This window comes from Aulonocara sp. 'chitande type north' Nkhata Bay, linkage group LG20 (genome assembly GCF_057382095.1).
Source record: "Aulonocara sp. 'chitande type north' Nkhata Bay isolate Kocher_YH1m ecotype deep benthic linkage group LG20, A_spYH_male_GT1.1, whole genome shotgun sequence".
NCBI lineage: Eukaryota > Metazoa > Chordata > Actinopteri > Cichliformes > Cichlidae > Aulonocara > Aulonocara sp. 'chitande type north' Nkhata Bay.
In genome coordinates, this window is record NC_141363.1 from 33,791,298 (window position 1) to 33,810,231 (window position 18,934).

Genomic DNA, 18,934 nt, shown 5'->3' on the forward strand with positions numbered 1-18,934 from the left:
ATGGAATAGCGGTCTGATCATCTTTTGGATAAACAGGGCTGCCAGCCAGCCTGTCTCCCTACGACACTCCCTTCTCTTATCTTTCCCTACAGTTTCTGTCTCTGTTTTTCTTCAGCACATTTATCAAAAAATTTGCCCATGTACATTACATCTCTCCGCAAATCAGATAACGGTCTGACAAAAGCGTACTCAGCCTGTCATCCATGGCAGGTTGCTCGAAGGCATGATTATTCTTTAAGATCACAGTCACGGCAGGCATGTGGTCTTTTGACAAATACTGCACCTTTGTGGATTGCGAAATGTAACTCCTGAGCTGGTTATACTGCAGACTGCCATTAAAATGATAATTGAACAAGTATGTGAATAGACCTACAGGGAATCTTGTGTATAACTTTGATCATACTTTCATGTCTGACTGTGAAATATGAAGCTAGACTAGAAATAAAGCCATATAAAAGCTATATAGTAACAGATATAAAGCATTTGTTGTAAACACATAGAAAGGACTTATAGTTGATTATCTGTTGAGTCGTGCTCAGTTGACACATAAAATATGAACGTTGTAGCTTGTATATTAATGTAAAAATTTTAGATATAATGGCGTAAATAATGTGAAATAACCCATGTGAGCAAAAACTTTACCATGAAGACATGTGGTGCAGCTGTACCTTAGTAGGCTTCCAGAAGGTGACCAATCAGAGAGAAATAAGTTTTTATAGAACGGGATTTCAAGGGAAAGGATCACAGACTCTGTAGACTCTCAACAAAAGGCGACATAGTTTCCATAAACTGCAGTTCATCTAATGGCCACTTGAAACTGGCTCCAAGCTCGCTATAGTCTTATCTTACAATTTTGTGTTCAACGCTCTGCAAATGATAACTTTTGGCTCCAAAAAACCCCAAAATGATAGAAATCTAAATACTAAAACTGAAACTTTAAAATCCGATGACGAAGGTATGGTGGTTGTGTCCATCATTAATATAATACAGTCTACGCTTTAGATAAAAGATGAACTGAGAAGTTGTTTAAAGTAGAAAAACAAATATTTTCGGTAGGGCTCATGCAAAGCTACTCTAGTCCCAGGATATTGAAGTTTTAATTTCTTTTTACTTGGCAGTGGATAAAAGCAAAAAAAAAAAAAGCTGATTTATTGATCAAATTAACTCCATCTTCTATGCCAGCTTCTGAAAAACAATCCCTGCTTGGAAAACAGATTTGTGCAGCCCAGAAGAGGCACATGTGGCACTGACATATTTGATGTAAACTAATGAACAGGTCAGCAGCAAGTGATCTGTGCAGTCTAGACATTTGTCCCTTCCTCTCATGATGGATAGGAGCCTGCAGCACAGACGGTGAGACTGCCTAGGACCGGGATCGGGATCCAGAGGGAGGATGACTGAGGGAAGAGCGCTGCCATCTGAAACCCTCTTGAGGAGCTGGAGAAAATGGTCGCTTGTGCAGAGCGTCTCATTACTACACAAGCACATCATCTATCAGACATGGCAGTGCAGACCCACACGAAACACACACGTGTTGCAGGTTCACACACACACACACAAACTATTGCATACATCTTGCACAGCAGCAGCAGAAAAGGAAGCTGAGGAGAGAATATGGGTTGGCAAAGCTATGCTGTCTGATTGCTGATGAGCTATCTGCACACTGACATGTAGGTTACGTTCTCTCTGTGCAGTGAGCTTTGCCACAGCTGCTCTGACAGTCTCGTAATTCCTGTCTCAGGATGGAAAATGGGGTTGCAGTCGAAGGCTCAGCTGGATGAGGAGCAGAGGAACGACTGTCCTACATGAGCGACCCTCTGTTTCAAACTAGCACACTGCTATATCTGCATAATCCATGAACTGTAAGCAATAGTTTGATACTTGGGAAGATGAAAACCACTTGCAGCAAAAGTTAACAAATCAACAGATCACAGGGATAAATAAGTCTTTGCCTACCACCTGGGTCTAGACACATATATTTGCCAGAACAGAAATGAACTTAAAACAAGTACTTAGTATCTTGGTTATCCTTTGTCAACCACAGTTTGTGAGCCTTCCAAATTCCCATCACATATATGTTTATATCTGTCATCTCTTCTCTGAATAAAAGAACAAACTAGCAGTCCTGGCACAGCTGCAAACATGAGAAAAATCAGAGCGGATTTTTTTCTGATTGTGCAGGACTTTGTAATGCTTCATGCAATCAGTCCATCTCTGTGTGTCTGATTTTTGAGTCCAGAGCTGTTCTGATGTGATGGCTTCACGCAGCTCTCGGCCTGTTTGTCAGTGAGCTTCTGGCTATTTAATGAGGCATACAAACATCACTAGACAGCACGCAGCACAGCCTCTGTAGCCTTAAACCCTGAGGATTCATTCTTTTTCATATTAACCACATTACGCTGTTTTAGCATTTACATGCAGTGCACAACAAACTGAAAATCAAATACAGCGCTCGATAAATATGGGATAGATGTCATTGGGGCACTATCAATTATACCCATATGGGGCAATTTTAAGTTCGTATGTGTATCTGTGGGCAAATTATCTGCAGCTTCGGGCAGCCATGCGTAATCATGCACATGTGAACTGGTGTATGAATGTGTGTCAGGGTGTGCTGTGTATACTAAGCAGTTTAGCGTGTCTGCTCTGCTTCCCAAGAGCAGAAAGGTGAGCGAGGTTCACACTGACAGCACTCAACTCATCTGCTGGAATGATAAGACTTATTGTGTCCCTGCTTGGGGTAAATAACCTCCCTGCTATGTCCTTTGCACTCCCCCTTTATATAACCCTTTCACTGATGCTGCTCACCTTCACCAGTTCTATCCCTCTTCCTGCATACATGCCCCGTTTGGCACACCCTTAGGGCATGTCATGAGTGAATGCTCTTCTAGCACTTTAATTAGACAACTGCGTCTGGCATTGGGGAATATGGGGGGAAGGGAGCTGAGGCTGGGGCACATGAGGTGCCTGGGATGGGGGTTGACTTTAGTTAGGAGTTGGGAGAAATATACGAGATGATGTTTCATCCAATCATGTGACAGAAGCCTGTTTCCAGGGCTTCAAAAGTGATAATAATCACTGATCGGCAGAGCTATTTCAATGTCAGATCGTAAAACAATGGCCTGAACAGTGTCACTACTCTGGTATTGATTCCTTTCTCAATCAAAGCCTAACTTTAACCATCATCAATCATCAGCTGCTTGTGATTAGAACTGAGTAACAGTCAACGTTACACAATGCTGGTCGAAAGCAATTCACCTTCCTCACTTAAAGAATGATTAAGTGGTTGTAAAACACACATTTTTTAAAGACTTTTGGTCATAGAAATATCCAAAAAGGGTAATTGTTTTCCAGTTACTGTAATTCTTCACATTCTCATCGTCTCTGCCCTTCATCTGTTTCTTGTGCAGGCATTTATTCATCTCATGTCACGTCTCTTCATCTCTTCATCTTCCCACCTCTTGTCACTGCTCGTCTCCTCTGCCTCTTTACAGCAGAAGCGTCAAAAACAAAACTGCTGCTCGTTAGGAAAATAATAGAGAGTGGATTTGTTTTTTTTAGGTTCATCTGTTGTGCTGAATCTTTACTCTGTGCAGTGCTCAGTGGGGCTGTTGTACAGAAGTCAAGCTCCTGATGGCAAACATGGTGTAGTCAAGATGAAGAAAACCAGTGTGCATTTGTATATGCGTAACAGTGATGTGTACTCATGTTAAAAAGAAAGTACTCCCTCTGTCACTTCTAAGCTTTTACATATTGGAGAATAATAAAAAAAAAAAATTGGCAGCAGGTTTAAAAAGTGTGTAAACACAAAATCAGGTGAACTACAAACCTTCACATATTGCATTGTGTTACTGTTTATTTAAAAAAAAAAACTGAAGGCAAATGCAGAAGCAGTGTGCAAAAAACTAAGGACTCCCCTCACTGCTTCTACTGAAATTAGGAGGGTAAGAAGCAGCCAGGTGCTGCTAATCAAATACACTTGATTAACTGATTATTAGCCAGTGTGAGCGTCTCCATAAAACCAGTTTGTTTTGGCAGTTTGCTGATCTGGAGCTTTCAGGTGTGTGTTAACACAGCGCCAAGGAGGAAAGATATAATCAGTGATCTCAGAGAAGCAACTGTTACCGCCCATCAATCTTGGAAGCGATATACAAGGCCATTTCCAAACAATTTGAACTCCATCATTCTACAGTGAGAACAATTATTCACCGGTGGACATTCAAGACAGTTGCCAAACATCCTGTCAGGCCAAACAAAGTTTAGAGAAACTGCAAAGAAAAACCCAAGAGCTGTCAAATTTTAAAGGCCTATACTGTATGTTATAAAAAGACTGAATAAGTATAGTTTGTTTGGAAGGGTCACCAAGAGAAAGCCCCTTATCCCTAAAAAGAACATGTCAACACAGCACAACAGCACAAATGTTTGCAAAGTGGAATCTGAACAAACTACAAGACTTCTGGAACAATGTTCTTTGGATAGATGAGATCAAAGTGGCCATAAAGCCATGTAAAACCAAGCCCACCTGTTTTTTTCAATCATTGAATCGATCATGAATTCCTCTGTGTACCAAAATATTCTAAAGTTAAATGTGAGGCCATCTGTCTGATGGCTAAAGCTTATCACAAACTGGCTGGTGCAAGAGGACAATGCACTACGCTCAGCAGCAAATCTACATCAGAAAGGCTGTCAAAAGAAAAGCATCAAGGAGCGGAATGGTTCAGAACTGAACCTGACTGAGATGTTGGCCTTTAAAGAGCTCTGTACAAATAAATGCCAACAAACCTCGATGAACTGAAGCAACGCTGTAAAGATGAGCGGGCGGATATTCATCCACAATGATGTGAGAGACCGATAAAATCAAACAAAAAATAATAATTTTACTGCTAACAGTGATTTTACATGCTACTTAATAACACACTGCTTCTGCATTTTGGCTCAGTTTTTGCCGAGTAAAGAAAGACACGGCATCATATGTGTGTGTGTTTCTTCTCAGGTTCTATTTGAATTATTTTAAAACCCAAAAAGGACAGGATGATTTTTAATTATGTCCTAAAGTGTGACACGTTAGAAATGAAAGGCTGCATGTCAGTGCTTACAAATGCCAAAATTGATTTGTGCAGTTTTGTGACTCATTATTTTATTGAGATTGTTAACATATAACATTTGATTGTGAATCCATAAAAACACATACACTTATAAACCCATGTTCAGAACCTAATATTATATAAGATTAATGCAAATTCTGCTATATTCTGATAATTTTACATCTAAAAACTTATAAACTGTTGTCATTCCTGAATATCACAGGAGAATTTTTTTTTTTTTGTAAAGAAAGTACAAATTTCATGACCACCAGCATCACAATCAGATGTCTTTCTTGGACACAGTGCATACTTGGTGTTGGGCCTGTTTTCAGCTTTATAAGATAATTTTTCATGTGTGTTGGAGCTCTTGCTGTTGCTACTATATGCATGTAATAAATGGGCACTGTTTTGCGTTTTTCCATGTTTATTTTATTTATTTGCTTATTGATTTTTTTCAGTACCTCAGGCTGACCTTGCTTTATGCAGTTCTTTTTCCACCTTAATGGAACAAAAAGGTCTTCTTGATTTGTTTGCTTAGCCTGACTGTCTTTATGTTACCTACATGGCTATCAAACAAGACAAGACTGCTTTACCCCATCTGTTTTGTGAGATACATCAGCTTACCTGTGTGCTGACGTAGACTCTGGGTTCAGAGGCTCTAAACCATAAAATATACATTATGTTAGTCTTTAATGCAACAGGAAAAGGAAGTGAAAAGATTAGCAGAGATTTTAAAAATTGGACCTAATCCTCAGCAGGCATTTTTGTCATAGCTGAAAGAGTCAAGCTGGAATTAACAACATTAACCCTTGTTTTTTATGTTCAGGGGTTTCAGGCCATTGTACTCTTAATGGATGGACTTACGTGCAACTTACATCCTCAGACACTGATACAAGTTGTTGTTACAGCTCAGTTTAGACTCGTCGAAAAAAAGCAAACCAGCAAGAAGCACAAACTGTTCTAAATGAATAGAAGGTCAGTGAATAAAACCTGTTACTGTCTTACCAGTCTATTGTTTTCTTTTCTCCTCCTGTAGTGTGTGTGTGTGTGTGTGTGTGTGTGTGTGTGTGTGTGTGTGTGTGTGTGTGTGTGTGTGTGTGTGTGTGTGTGTGTGTGTGTGTTTTCTTTCTTTCTTATTTTTAAACCATCATCTTTGATCTGTTCCTACTGAAACTGTTCAACTGCAGAAGGGCTCCATAAATCTCTTTTGATCTCGTCTTGGAAGAAAATCCACGTCCAGAATATGAATCAGCATCCAGCCAATCCAGACTGTAGTCAAGCAAAGCACCATCTAAAATGTCTTTCATCATAAGACACATGCATACACACACAAAGAAAGAATGGCTATGATTACAGGGAAGAACATATTCTAGCTTTGGCACTAACAGAACAGCACTTCTTGAATTTTAATCTGCTGCAAAGGATAGCCGCTCTAAGTGCTGCTCAGCAGACAACACTGTTTCATCATATCAGCAGGTCTGCATAGCATTTAGGGTTTTATCAGGCAATAACAGGCCAAGAAGACATCCCACAGAATTGAAAATATCTTTCAGTACTGTGTGAAATAGCTTAGATAGATAGATTCCAAAGGTCTGCAACCAAAATAGGATATATTGACTGGTTCTTATAGATTTTTACTCACTGAAACTAGGAAAATATTCCATCTCGTCAGATTTTCTCGCAAAACTTGTGTTTTTAGTTTAATTAAATGTACAATTTCCAATTTTAAACTGAAATCCGGTAACCCCTATACTTGTGTCAAAAAAACACGTCCCAATAAAGCATGTCCCAACAGCTTTGTTTTGTTCATAGCGAAATTATCTCAGAAATCTCAGAAAAATTATGCATAGTTAATTGCAAAAAAAATATTGATTTTTAAAAAAAATGTAAACTCCACATGTTTTGCAAAAAAAGTACTTGATCAGAATCAGAATCAGAAAGGGTTTTATTGCCAAATGTTGAGCAGGTTTACAACATTAGGAAATTGCTGCGGTACTTAGTGCAAAAACATACTGTCAGACAACGCTTAAATAAACATAAAAATTAAAATTAAAAGTGCTAAGTAGATAGATATATACATGAATGCAGGTGGTGATCAGTGCAAAATTGGAATGATGCTGTGAACACAGTGTAAGGTCATGTGTTAGTCGTGCGAACAGTCATATGGTTATTGTTCATGAGTCCAACAGTAGAGGGGAAGAAACTGTTCTTATGGCGAGAGGTTCTGGTACGAATGGACCGGAGCCTCCTGCCCAGACTGTGTCCAGGGTGAGAAGGGTCAGCTGATGAATGGAGGGAAATGGAGAACAGTTTTGGATTCAGCACCCTAAAAAACATAAAATTTACCGAAAATATCCCATGCAGTTGAAAAAAACATTTTTTTGCAGACCTGTAGTTTCTATCTATCGTGGTAACTCGTAACCCTATCGCCACCTCGTGCCCAAAATGACAAAAATACAACATAATAGAGAAAGTAATTTTGTTCAGGCATTTAGGCGTCTGTATGCTAAACATTGAGGGCCCTGGCGTAAGCTTACTTTTTTGGGAGGGAAATGTAGTTTCAAACGTTGCCTTTTAGCCGCTAGTTTCCACTGTTTCGTAACAGCCAGTACTACAGCCCCCACAATTCCTGGCGTGCTCCAGTTCGCGTTGCGAGCGACATGGCGTCTTCTTGAAGCGTAGATAAACCGTAACTGTTTTGTTGACAAGTGATTGAGGTAAGCTCTAAATATTTTTAAGTATCATAGACTCTGACTGCGCTGTCCTACCTGCGATTAGCTGATTTTAATTTGGTTTAACCGGAGCTCTTTTGAGCAGCTTTCCTGGAGATAGTTAGCCTTTTTGCTAGCTAACGTAAGAGGCTAGCTAGCTTGCTGCATTTATTTTGCAGAGGATAGGAAGGTAATTCAGTTTCTCTTCTCGTTTAACAAGTTAGTCATTTTCGTTATTGGTTTGTAATTTCTGTCCGCACAAAAAAATGTGTCGTTATTTGTTGCTCTAAGAGTTTAATCGCGTTTTCTATCGGAGAGTGTTGAGGAATAACAGCTGTCTTCACTTTTTGGGGCACATCCTGATACCCGTTTTTAGGGCATAAGAAACTTATGCATCCACAAAACATATGTTATTTCTGTATTGCTATTGTTTTCATGTGCTTTCTCTTTTCGTATTTCACAATTTGATTGAGTTCAAAATTGTCAGCCATTAAAAAATTATCAAAATTACAGACAGAAAAATTAGACCAAAGGATTAAGCTAAATATACAAACGGACAAAGGTTGCAACACCCTTCCTTGCATGATCAGAAACAAAACAAAACATCATCACTCTGATCATCAGGCTACCCTTTTTACTTCGTCTTTTGCTATTGATAAGATATATGGCATGAATAATGTAAATATGTTTCACAATTTCAATATTGTCTGAACCAGAGACTCTCACTTTCTTCAAGTAATAGAAACAGATATTTGGCCTAAAATATTGAAATGACATTGCTTAAGTAGTTGTCCAGATAAAGCCATTTGAAAATGACTCCACCGAAAACTCTAAATAGGCTCGAAAATATCCCTAGCTTTATCGCAAAAATAGTCTTATGAGCAAACTAACACTAGAAAGCTTTAATTTGACAGCTTGTCTCTTAAGAAGTGTATCATCACCCTGAAATATTTCTTCAGGGAAATCAAGGTTGGCCAGGCTAGGAATTTTTCTCAAATTTAGTCAACTGAACTCGAGCGTAATTCAATTAGAGGTGAAAAGAAAAACTGGATTTGGAGATGCGTACACAGCAATATATAAACAGTAACAGCTGGCAAACGCATGATCTGTACTCATTGTACATAAAGCAAATATAATGTAATATTAATATATGTCCTGCCACTGTGGTGTGATAACAGTTTTCACTTTTGTAAATGCAATGAAAGCAGAGTTTAATGTCTGGTCTTTGTGCAGATGGCAGCTGACTCCACAGACAAGAAAGATGCAGACTCTTCGGGGACCAAAGACCGAGAGAGGAAACGCAGCCGTTCGCGAGACAGAGATCGTAAAGTCTCACCTTCCCGCAAGCGCCATCGTTCCCGTGAACGAAACCGCTCTAAATCTCCCGAAAGGTAACCGCTGCACAAAAAGAACCCATCAGGAACACCAGACTGACTTCTAGCTATTAATCTTACTGCGTACTTGTGTTATCTTTCCCTTAAGCTTTTTTGTGTCTGTGTGATTTTGTGTCATTACGATAGAGATCGACGCATGAAAGACAAGGACAGAGACAAGGACCGAGATAGAGATAAGGACAGAGACAGGAGCCGTAAGGACAGAGACAGCCATCGGCGCGATAAAGATCGCAGCAGGAGATCCAGGTATGTGACACTGATTAAGCTTCTTCGGTCAAAGCTGGCAAAGGAGATTTTTAGTCATAATTATTTCATAATCCGTGTTTGCCTGAATAACACGCCAATATTTTTCACATTAACAAAAATTTGATATTCAAAGGAATTAAACCCAATTTAAGTGACAATATTTTCAGTGCACAGTATTTTTGGCACTGACATTACTGTTGCCTCATATTAGAAAATGCCGATAAGGCCAACTGTTAGCAGTGAGGGGTTTTTTCTCATAAATAAGCCTCAATCCAAATAAAAAGGTCTTTTATCAAACCACCTGAAGTTCATCCTATGTCTGAAAGAAGCAGTTTTACCTCCTCTCCCTTTAAGTCACCTTTCTTCTCAGAAGTCAGTTCTCAGCTGCACTTTCTCACTTGTTAACTAAACTCTTACCAAACATCCAGACGTTTGGATTTTGCTACAGTTAGCACTTCAGCTAAATTTCTGTTTTGTCGTATTTACATTTTTGTCATCTATAGAAGCGCTTCTCCAAGATCAAAGGATGCCAAGATAAAGAAAGAGAAGGATATAAAAGGAGAAGATGAGGAGGATGAAAAAAAGAAGAAGGAAAAGGTAAAAGTCTGGTTTAGTGTTTGTGTAAATTTGAACTGCCACTTCGGTTATTATTTTGGGTGTTTGACATGTGCTGTTGTTCAGGTCCAGCCGCTGTCTTTGGAGGAGCTTCTGGCCAAGAAGAAGGCAGAGGAGGAAGCTGAAGCAAAGGTGAGAACATCCATCCGTCTGTCAGTTTGTCCATTTTCTAAAGCTTTTCTGGGGCCAGGGCACATGGGCAGAAGTCTTAAGCAAAGATGGCCAGATCTCCCTATTCCCACCCACCTCCTTCCAGCTCATCCATGGGAACACCAAGATGGTTCCCAGGCTAAGCGTCCAGCACACTACACAGTGACTCCTGTAAGGCTGGATACTCTGAACTGTTGTAAGCCTAAATAGCAGTCAGAACCAGTTTCCCAACCCAAAGATGTTGGGAAGCAACACTTGTGTCCACCATGAATAACCCTAACATTATACCCATGCCTGCCCACCTCCTGTCACTGAAGGCGACTCCAGATTGTAGCACAGTCAACTCCTCTTTAGGAAACTGGTTCCACTTAAATCCAGGCCAACACATATTGCATCCGACCCCTACGGCACTGCAGGTGTTGGCATGCCAATGTCTCCTCTTCATGCTGTGCCCGACTGAGTCCTGTGGGCTAAGGGCCAGCTACCAAGCACTCTTGCTTGAGCTCCTTCCGGACTCCAGAGTGGGGAACCAAAAAGTATGCCCTGCACGGGGTGAACTAGTCCTGAACTAGTTTTTTTTTTTTCTTTCTGCATTCATGTTTTGTGAATTGCTCTTCATCTGGGAGATTAACTTTTCAATTTAAGATTATATTTTCTCTAAATTAATATTATTTCTTTTGCTTTGTGTTTTTCAGCCCAAGTTCCTGTCAAAAGCAGAGCGAGAAGCCGAAGCTTTGAAGCGCAGAGAGCAAGAGACTGAAGAGAGAAGGAGGATGATTGAAGAGGAGAGAAAGAAGAGAAGGACGTTTCAGGACATAGGGAGAAAAATGCTGGGTGTGTTTCAGCCTCTAACCTGAAACAGTTTGCATTTAATTACAGGATATTAACGTGTCGATAACCACCGTGATTCTTTGTTACAGAGGACCCTCAGGAAAGGGAGAGGCGGGAGCGTAGGGAGCGAATGGAACGAGAGAACAACGGCAATGAAGATGATGATGAGCGACAGAAGCTCAGAGAGGAGAAAGATAAAGGCAAAGAACTCCAGGCTATCAAGGTTAATTGCATGAGAAAGAGTTAAAATTACAGTTGTGTACAGATTGGGCTGACAGAAACTTTGTGTGTAGACCAGGGGTGCCCAATCCCTAGGGCTGGGTATCGTCACTGATTTCTAGAATCGATTCAATTCCGATTCACAAGGTCCCGAATCGATTCGATCCACGATTCGATTTAATTCGATTCGATTCGATTTAAATCTGGGAAATTTTGACAGTCAGAGATATAATTCAGATCAGGACATTTACATATTTTTGTATCTATAAAAAGGAAGCTGACACTCTCAAGACTTTATCCAAGGTGTGAGCATCACAGCAGATGGCTTTGTGTCAAAGTAGCTGAAGATAAAACACAGAAAAACATGTAGGTGATTTTCCTGGCCTGGGATTTTATAAAAATATTCTGCAGTACATCAAAAACGAAAGAAAACCATTAATTAATCAACATTACCTCTGACGTTACAGCGGTTTTATTAGAGACATGGCTAAGCATTTTGCATTTTGAATAATTTTAAAAAGTTTCAATTTGTTCAGTATTGAACAGCAGAAATGAGGTTTTCTTTTCGGAAGAATGTAAAAGGGAAAAAAACAGCGGCCGACAGCGCTGTAAGCAACAGTAGACTTGTGCATAACAAGCAAGCGAATAATGAAGAAAGCGAAACTGTTCGAGAGAGAGGGGAGGGGGGGGAGAGAGGGGGAGGGAGAGAGGGAGAGAGAGAGAGCTGCGCATCGCAATGGAAGCAAAACACTAAAAGAGTGAATTCATGACGATGTTTATGTGAAGCGTTTGGATCTTCTTTTGCTGCTGATTCGGTCAATATTGTTTGGAGAGAGATCAAACTAACAGCTTTAGAATCAGCACATAAAGGGCGTGAACACAAAACGCGGACCCGGATCAGCGAGCTGTCGGCTTTCAGCCCCGACTGTGAGAAAGGCGACATCTAACTGATTCTGATCCGCGGGTCGCGCTGTGTGTTTAAGTCTATGTGCAGAATCCCTGTACCTGCTCTCATTTACTGTTTGGTGGTTCTTGAAATTTTGTGAGATGTCACCAGAGATTCTGGCATTTCGGACAAAATAAATTTATATTAAAAAATCGATTCAGGATTTTAATGAATCGATTTTACGTTATCCAAGCCAGAATCGATTTTAATCGATGAATCGATTATAAAAACCCACCCCTACCAATCCCGGTCCTTGAGAGCTACCGTCCTGCAGCTTTTAGATGCATCCCTACTCCAACACAGCTGAATCAAATGAATGGCTTGTTATCAGGCCTTTGCCAAACACGATGGCATGCTGAAGAGGTAATCAAACCATTTGATTCAGCTGTGTTGGAGTAGGGATGCATCTAAAAGCTGCAGGACGGTAGCTCTCGAGGACCGGGATTGGGCACCCCTGGTGTAGACTAACAAACAAAACTTCCACTTATTATTTTGAGGGGCTTGAAAATTCCTAGGGAAACTGGAAAAGCAGAATTTAAACCGATGTCCACAAATTATTCACAGGAGCGTTATCTTGGTGGGATCAAAAAACGGCGACGGACTCGCCACCTGAACGACAGGAAATTTGTGTTTGAATGGGATGCTTCTGAAGACACTTCGGTCGACTACAACCCGATGTGAGTGGATCGTGAGCACAAAATATATCCACAGATTAGGTCTTTGCGTTCCCTCGCTAAACTCTCGTGATCGGTCTTTGCAGTTACAAAGAGAAGCATCAGGTGCAGCTGTACGGACGAGGCTTCATCGCCGGCATCGACTTAAAGCAGCAGAAAAGGGAGCAGTCGCGTTTCTATGGTGACCTGATGGAGAAAAGGCGCACGCTGGAAGAGAAGGAGCAGGAAGAGTGAGTACAGTGGAGTATCTATAATGGAAAATGATCCTGTATCCATAGTTTCACCTTCAGCTTCCGCCCACCCCACATCTAATCTTTGTTTTACCTCGCTTCAGGACAAGACTGAAGAAGATGCGTAAGAAGGAGGCCAAGCAGCGCTGGGATGACAGACACTGGTCTCAAAAGAAGCTGGACGAGATGACAGACAGAGACTGGCGAATCTTCAGAGAGGATTATAGCATCACCACCAAAGGAGGAAAAATCCCAAATCCCATCAGGAACTGGAAGGAGTACCCGCTGCCTGCACATATTCTGGAGGTCATCGACAAATGCGGCTATAAGGTCAGCTAGGGTTCAACTTATCTGGTTCTGTGTTTTGTAATTTTTCTTTTTTAAATTATTTTGTAGCTGTTCACTGTTTTTCACTGTGTTCAATTCAGTCTCCACTAAGGAATTTTTTATTAATTTTTTTCTGTCCAGGATCCGACGCCGATTCAGAGGCAGGCCATTCCCATTGGTTTACAGAACCGTGACATTATTGGTGTGGCTGAGACCGGTAGCGGTAAAACTGCTGCTTTCTTGATTCCACTGCTGGTCTGGATCACCACCCTGCCAAAAATCGACAGGTAACGTGTCTAAGATCCAATAATCTTCAGCAATTTCAGAAATAATAACTCTGCATTTGGACTGTCTTACTGTGCCTCTACTATCTCTTATGATCCTTTGCTCTCTGTATGACTGGATGCAGGATCGAAGACTCAGACCAGGGTCCTTATGCTGTGATCTTAGCTCCGACTCGTGAGTTGGCGCAGCAGATCGAGGAAGAAACCATAAAGTTTGGTAAACCGCTCGGCATCCGAACTGTGGCTGTGATCGGAGGAATCTCCAGAGAGGACCAAGGCTTTCGACTCAGGATGGGTTGTGAGGTAAAACGGAGAGGGCTAATTTTAGAAAAAAAAAAAAAAGTGTTTCTGCCTGTGAAGCAAACTGAAGCCTCACTAACAAGTAGTTTTTAGTAGTTTTTGTTTGCTGTCAGTATTTTTACATCAAAAGAAGCCCATGAGGCTACTGAAATAAACTCAGCAGAAAGGCGAAGATGGTGCAGGACTACTGTTGCATTTGCAGAGCAGTAACAATCTCATCACAGGTGTAGTTTATGGAGGAGCTGTAGGCTCTAGTCTCTTGACACACACACACACACACACACACACACACACACACACACACAGAGGTGATATTTCAACCAGGAAATTGAAGTCCAGGTGAAGTGAGAGACGTTTCTTCAGCAACACTCACTGTAACCTTAACCAGAACCTTCAGAGGTAAACCCCCCCAGAAAAACAAAAAAGGTCTTTTATCAAACCACCTGAACAACAAGCTTAAAAGAGAATGAAAGCTCCAATCCACTGCTTGTGTTAAACAGAAGCAGCGTTACCGAATAAAGAATCCAAACTGCTTGTCTTGTTTGCCACTAGCTCTTAAATTTGGCAGCTTTCTTGCAGACTTGGCTGCTGTCAGCCTGCAGCCAAGTTTATTTAATGTGATTCACTCTGTTTATAGTAGAATGTTTCCAATCTTTATTTACAGTCTCCCACATTAAGAGCTTAATGGGAGAACACGGATATAATACACACATGCTTTTTCTTGCTCTTATAATTTCCAGGCTTCCAAGTTTATTTCATACTTTGTTTCTATAACTAATTTTGAGCATCAGTATCATGGGATTTGTCATTGTTTGAATGGTAAAGCTGCATCAGTTTCATGTCTATGGCATAGAGCATCTATTGATGTTTTTTCTGAAAACCGTCTGTATGTTTTGTGTGTGTTTGTGATGTGTAGTGCTTCTGTCAGTGTGTATATTATGTGAGTAAAGAAAGAGGGAAGCGGTACAGATGGTGGTACAAACAGTCCACATGGCTCATTCTCAGACGCTGGTAGCTTAGCAGCTTAAATACACACAGACTTTACACTGTGTTTTTTGGCAGGAAGTCCATCCTGGCTTTTTATCCATAAGGTGAGGATTCTACTTGAAAATCATCTGTTCACCAGCGTCATATTTGTTTACATCGTCTAACAGATCGTTATTGCCACGCCCGGCCGTCTGATTGACGTGTTGGAGAACCGCTACCTGGTACTGAGCCGCTGCACCTACGTGGTCCTCGATGAGGCCGATCGTATGATTGACATGGGCTTCGAGCCCGACGTCCAAAAGATTCTGGAATACATCCCGGTGACCAATCAGAAGCCAGACACCGAAGAGGCGGAGGACCCTGAGAAAATGACGATGAACTTTGAATCCGGGAAACAAAAATACAGACAAGTAGGTCTTTCTTTAGCAGTTGGAATCTTCTGAAGGTACCACATGATTATCTGTTGAGTGTTTTCACTGATTGTGTGTCTGATTGCACCGTACAGACGGTCATGTTCACAGCTACCATGCCTCCCGCTGTGGAGAGACTGGCCAGGAGCTACCTGAGACGTCCTGCTGTGGTGTACATCGGGTCTGCTGGAAAGCCTCACGAGAGAGTCGAACAGAAGGTCCTGCTTATGTCGGAGGGAGAGAAGAGGTGAGACGGATGCAAGCATTAATTTTAAACACCAAAAATTTCACTTGCATCAAGATTCTAAATGTTTTGTATAATGTGCCCTTGCAGGAAGAAGCTGCTGGAGGTTTTGTCGCACGGCTTCGAGCCTCCGATTATCATCTTTGTCAACCAGAAGAAGGGTTGCGACGTGCTGGCCAAGTCACTGGAGAAGATGGGGGTAAGTCACTGTAACCTGAACCACAATGGATCTCAATTTGGGGTCGAGATTTGGTAGAAGCTTCATGCTTTGGAGTAAAAAAAGTAACAATCATGTCAGGGGTGTCAAATATAAGGCCCGGGGATCAGAATAGGCCCGAGAAAGACTCCAGTCCAGCTCACTGGATGATTTTGGAAATATGTGAAAGACAGCATTTTGGATTTTAAATATTTTCCTACAGATAAAGACCTGAAGCATTGCCACTCATAATACACCAAATCAATTAATGGATAAACAGATAAATGACATTTGATGTTTGTGCCAGCCTGTAGAAATTTCTGGGGACATTTTCTATAAAATATCAACAAATATTTCATTGATTGCCTTAAAATTATTCTCGGATACGTTTAAGGTCACAAGAGAAATATTCCTAGAAGTTTTTGTTTTCCTACTAGCAGAACAAATTGTCTTGTTGCACTAAAATTATATTAATCACTCAAAAAACCCACAGTTTTAGTATAAAGAAGAAGTTATGAAAATTCGGAAAGCCAGATACATTAAAAGGCAACAACAGCTTTTTAATGCACAGTATTAGCCTCAGCTGTACTTGGGGTTCAGTGCTAGTGTTGCATCCTGACATAATGCTGAGTTTTGCCGTTTGTTGTCAGAAGTTTTATCCAAAATACAAAAGAAAGCCAATAAATCTCAGATGGAGGTTTAATTTTAATTCATTTTGGTTTCTGATTTCCTAAAATACTAAATATTTTGAGCAAAGATTAACCTCCACTGGTCCTCCTTCTCTTCTTCTTTGTAGTACAATGCTTGCACGCTGCACGGTGGCAAAGGCCAGGAGCAGAGAGAGTTTGCGCTTTCCAATCTCAAGGCGGGAGCCAAAGATATCCTGGTGGCCACAGACGTTGCTGGGCGAGGTATCGATATCCAGGACGTCTCCATGGTCATTAACTACGACATGGCAAAGAACATCGAAGGTAAGAGGCCTCATCTGGTGTGCAGTGTTTGTTTATTGACTGAAATTAAATTTTTGCCATAGGAATCACTAAATGATTCACTGAATCGTTGTTGCACTTTCTCCTCTTGCAGACTACATCCATCGTATTGGTCGTACGGGTCGTGCTGGTAAGAGTGGTGTAGCCATGACTTTCCTCACTAAAGAGGACTCGGCGGTGTTTTACGACCTGAAGCAGGCCATCCTCGAGAGTCCCGTCTCCACCTGCCCTCCAGAGCTGGCTAACCATCCAGATGCTCAACATAAACCTGGAACCATCCTGACCAAGAAGAGACGCGAGGAGACCATTTTTGCCTAAAATGACCTTTATCAACTGAAGGGGGAGGGGAAAACCCCACCAACTGTTTATTTTTCTCCCTCTCAGGATCTGCTCTCTAGGTTACTCTCACACATTTTGTTCTTTCCCACCTTGTCTTTGTGTTTTGGTCCCATCTGTGCGTGCAGAAACACAGTAACTGGTGCTGAAGTCGTCAGCACACTGGTTCTCATCAGTGTGGGTGGATTTTAAGATAACTTTGTTTTGCGTCTGTAAGCCAGAACCAGGAGCAGTATGCAGGACCCCAATCTGATCTGATCTGTACTGTATAAATACCCAATGCACCAAATTACAGGCAGGATGTGAGTGTAGATGAGCAGTAAGTGCTGTGTTTTTAGTCATAATTTGAGTTTTCTATGTAAGAAACCTTTACCAGAAGTGACACCAGTTTTCTTTGCTTCAGATACATCATTTGATTAAAATGGAAACAGCTGTTTTAAATGTATGATGTGAATACAGCAAATTTGAGCTTCTTAACTGTCAAACTGAGTTGTTTTTTTCTTTTTGCATTAAATTACACGTGAAATGTGGAGTTTTCACAAGTAGAAGAGCAGTGTTTCCTTTCAACATGCCAATTATAGAGCTCTTCATATCTCCTTTAGTTTTCCTCTTGGCATTTCCCACCTATATTCTTTAACCTTTTATTCCTTTATTTAACCAGAAAAACTCTTTGACCCCAATATCTTTTATATAGGAAAACTCTTTAAAGCTCTTTATGTGTTTATCTATGCCATGTGGCTCACCACCTTCAAGAGGCACCATAGGGGTCAGGTGCAGTGTGTGTTGGGCAGAGGCCCTAGCAGTCCAATCACCAGCTGTTGAGGCAGGCTTTTTGGACATTGCAGTAATAATGATAGAGTAATGCAAAACTCCCTATTTCTTAAAATTTACATTTGAAAATGAAGGAATATCGAACTATTACCTGGCAATTACGTGGTAGTGGGACGTCATAATAACACCATAATACTGAAGTTCAATCATTTCTGCTAATACAAAGAGAGGCAGAAAGTTCTGTTTTTGAAACTATGAACAACTATAACTTTATCAATACGGAAAGTTTTAAATCTAATCTTAAAAGTAGAGAGGGTGTCCAAACTGGGACTTGTTCTACAGAAGAGGGGCCTGGAAGCTGAAGGCTCTGCCTCCCATTCTTCTTTTAAATATCCTTGGAACCACAAGTAAGCCAGCAGTCTGAGAGTGTGGTGCTCTATTGGGGGCACTATGAGGTGTTTAAGATAAATACCTCATAGATTATTCAAGATCTTGTATTTGAGGGCAAAGACTTTAAATTAAAAAATGACTCCAAGATTCCTCACAGTGTTACCAGAAGCCAGGAAATGCCACCCAGGGTAAGTACCTGGTTACACACCAGGGCCCGTATCCCTAAAGAATCTTTGTGCAAAAAGTGGCTCCTAGCGGCCAAATTCTAAGAAAATTCTCAGAGTCATGACGTTTTCTTAGAATTTCCCCTAAAAGTGACACGACAATCCCAGTTAATATAAAAGCTATTCCTCAAGATTCCTAGCGCTTAAAAGGGCTCCTAAGGCGAGATCTGCTAAGAGCAGGGAAGAGGACTTTTAGTGGCTTAGGAGTTCCCCTAAGCAGCTGCACAAAATGGCCAACAGAAGAGGCAGGAGAGATGTCCTGCAAACACTGGATGACAGGGAATTATTGAGACGCTACAGATTGGATCGTGCAGGAATCATGTTTGTGGTGGATCTCCTTAGAGATGCAATTACTTCACCAACTCGACGCCACAAC

The 18,934-nt window shown here is 41.0% G+C and overlaps 1 protein-coding gene across 1 annotated transcript; it reads left to right on the forward strand.

The window, feature by feature from the left end:
* The first annotated feature begins 7,643 nt into the window (after positions 1-7,643).
* On the forward strand, positions 7,644-17,715 carry ddx23 (DEAD (Asp-Glu-Ala-Asp) box polypeptide 23). Its single transcript, XM_086277893.1, has 17 exons — positions 7,644-7,801; positions 9,029-9,186; positions 9,316-9,435; positions 9,939-10,032; positions 10,117-10,182; positions 10,896-11,034; positions 11,121-11,254; positions 12,761-12,873; positions 12,957-13,100; positions 13,205-13,430; positions 13,569-13,714; positions 13,837-14,014; positions 15,166-15,408; positions 15,504-15,655; positions 15,743-15,851; positions 16,645-16,819; positions 16,932-17,715. The coding sequence occupies exons 2-17, from the start codon at positions 9,029-9,031 to the stop codon at positions 17,153-17,155; spliced, it is 2,421 nt and encodes an 806-aa protein (XP_086134019.1). The 5' UTR covers positions 7,644-7,801; the 3' UTR covers positions 17,156-17,715.
* The last annotated feature ends 1,219 nt before the right edge of the window (positions 17,716-18,934 follow it).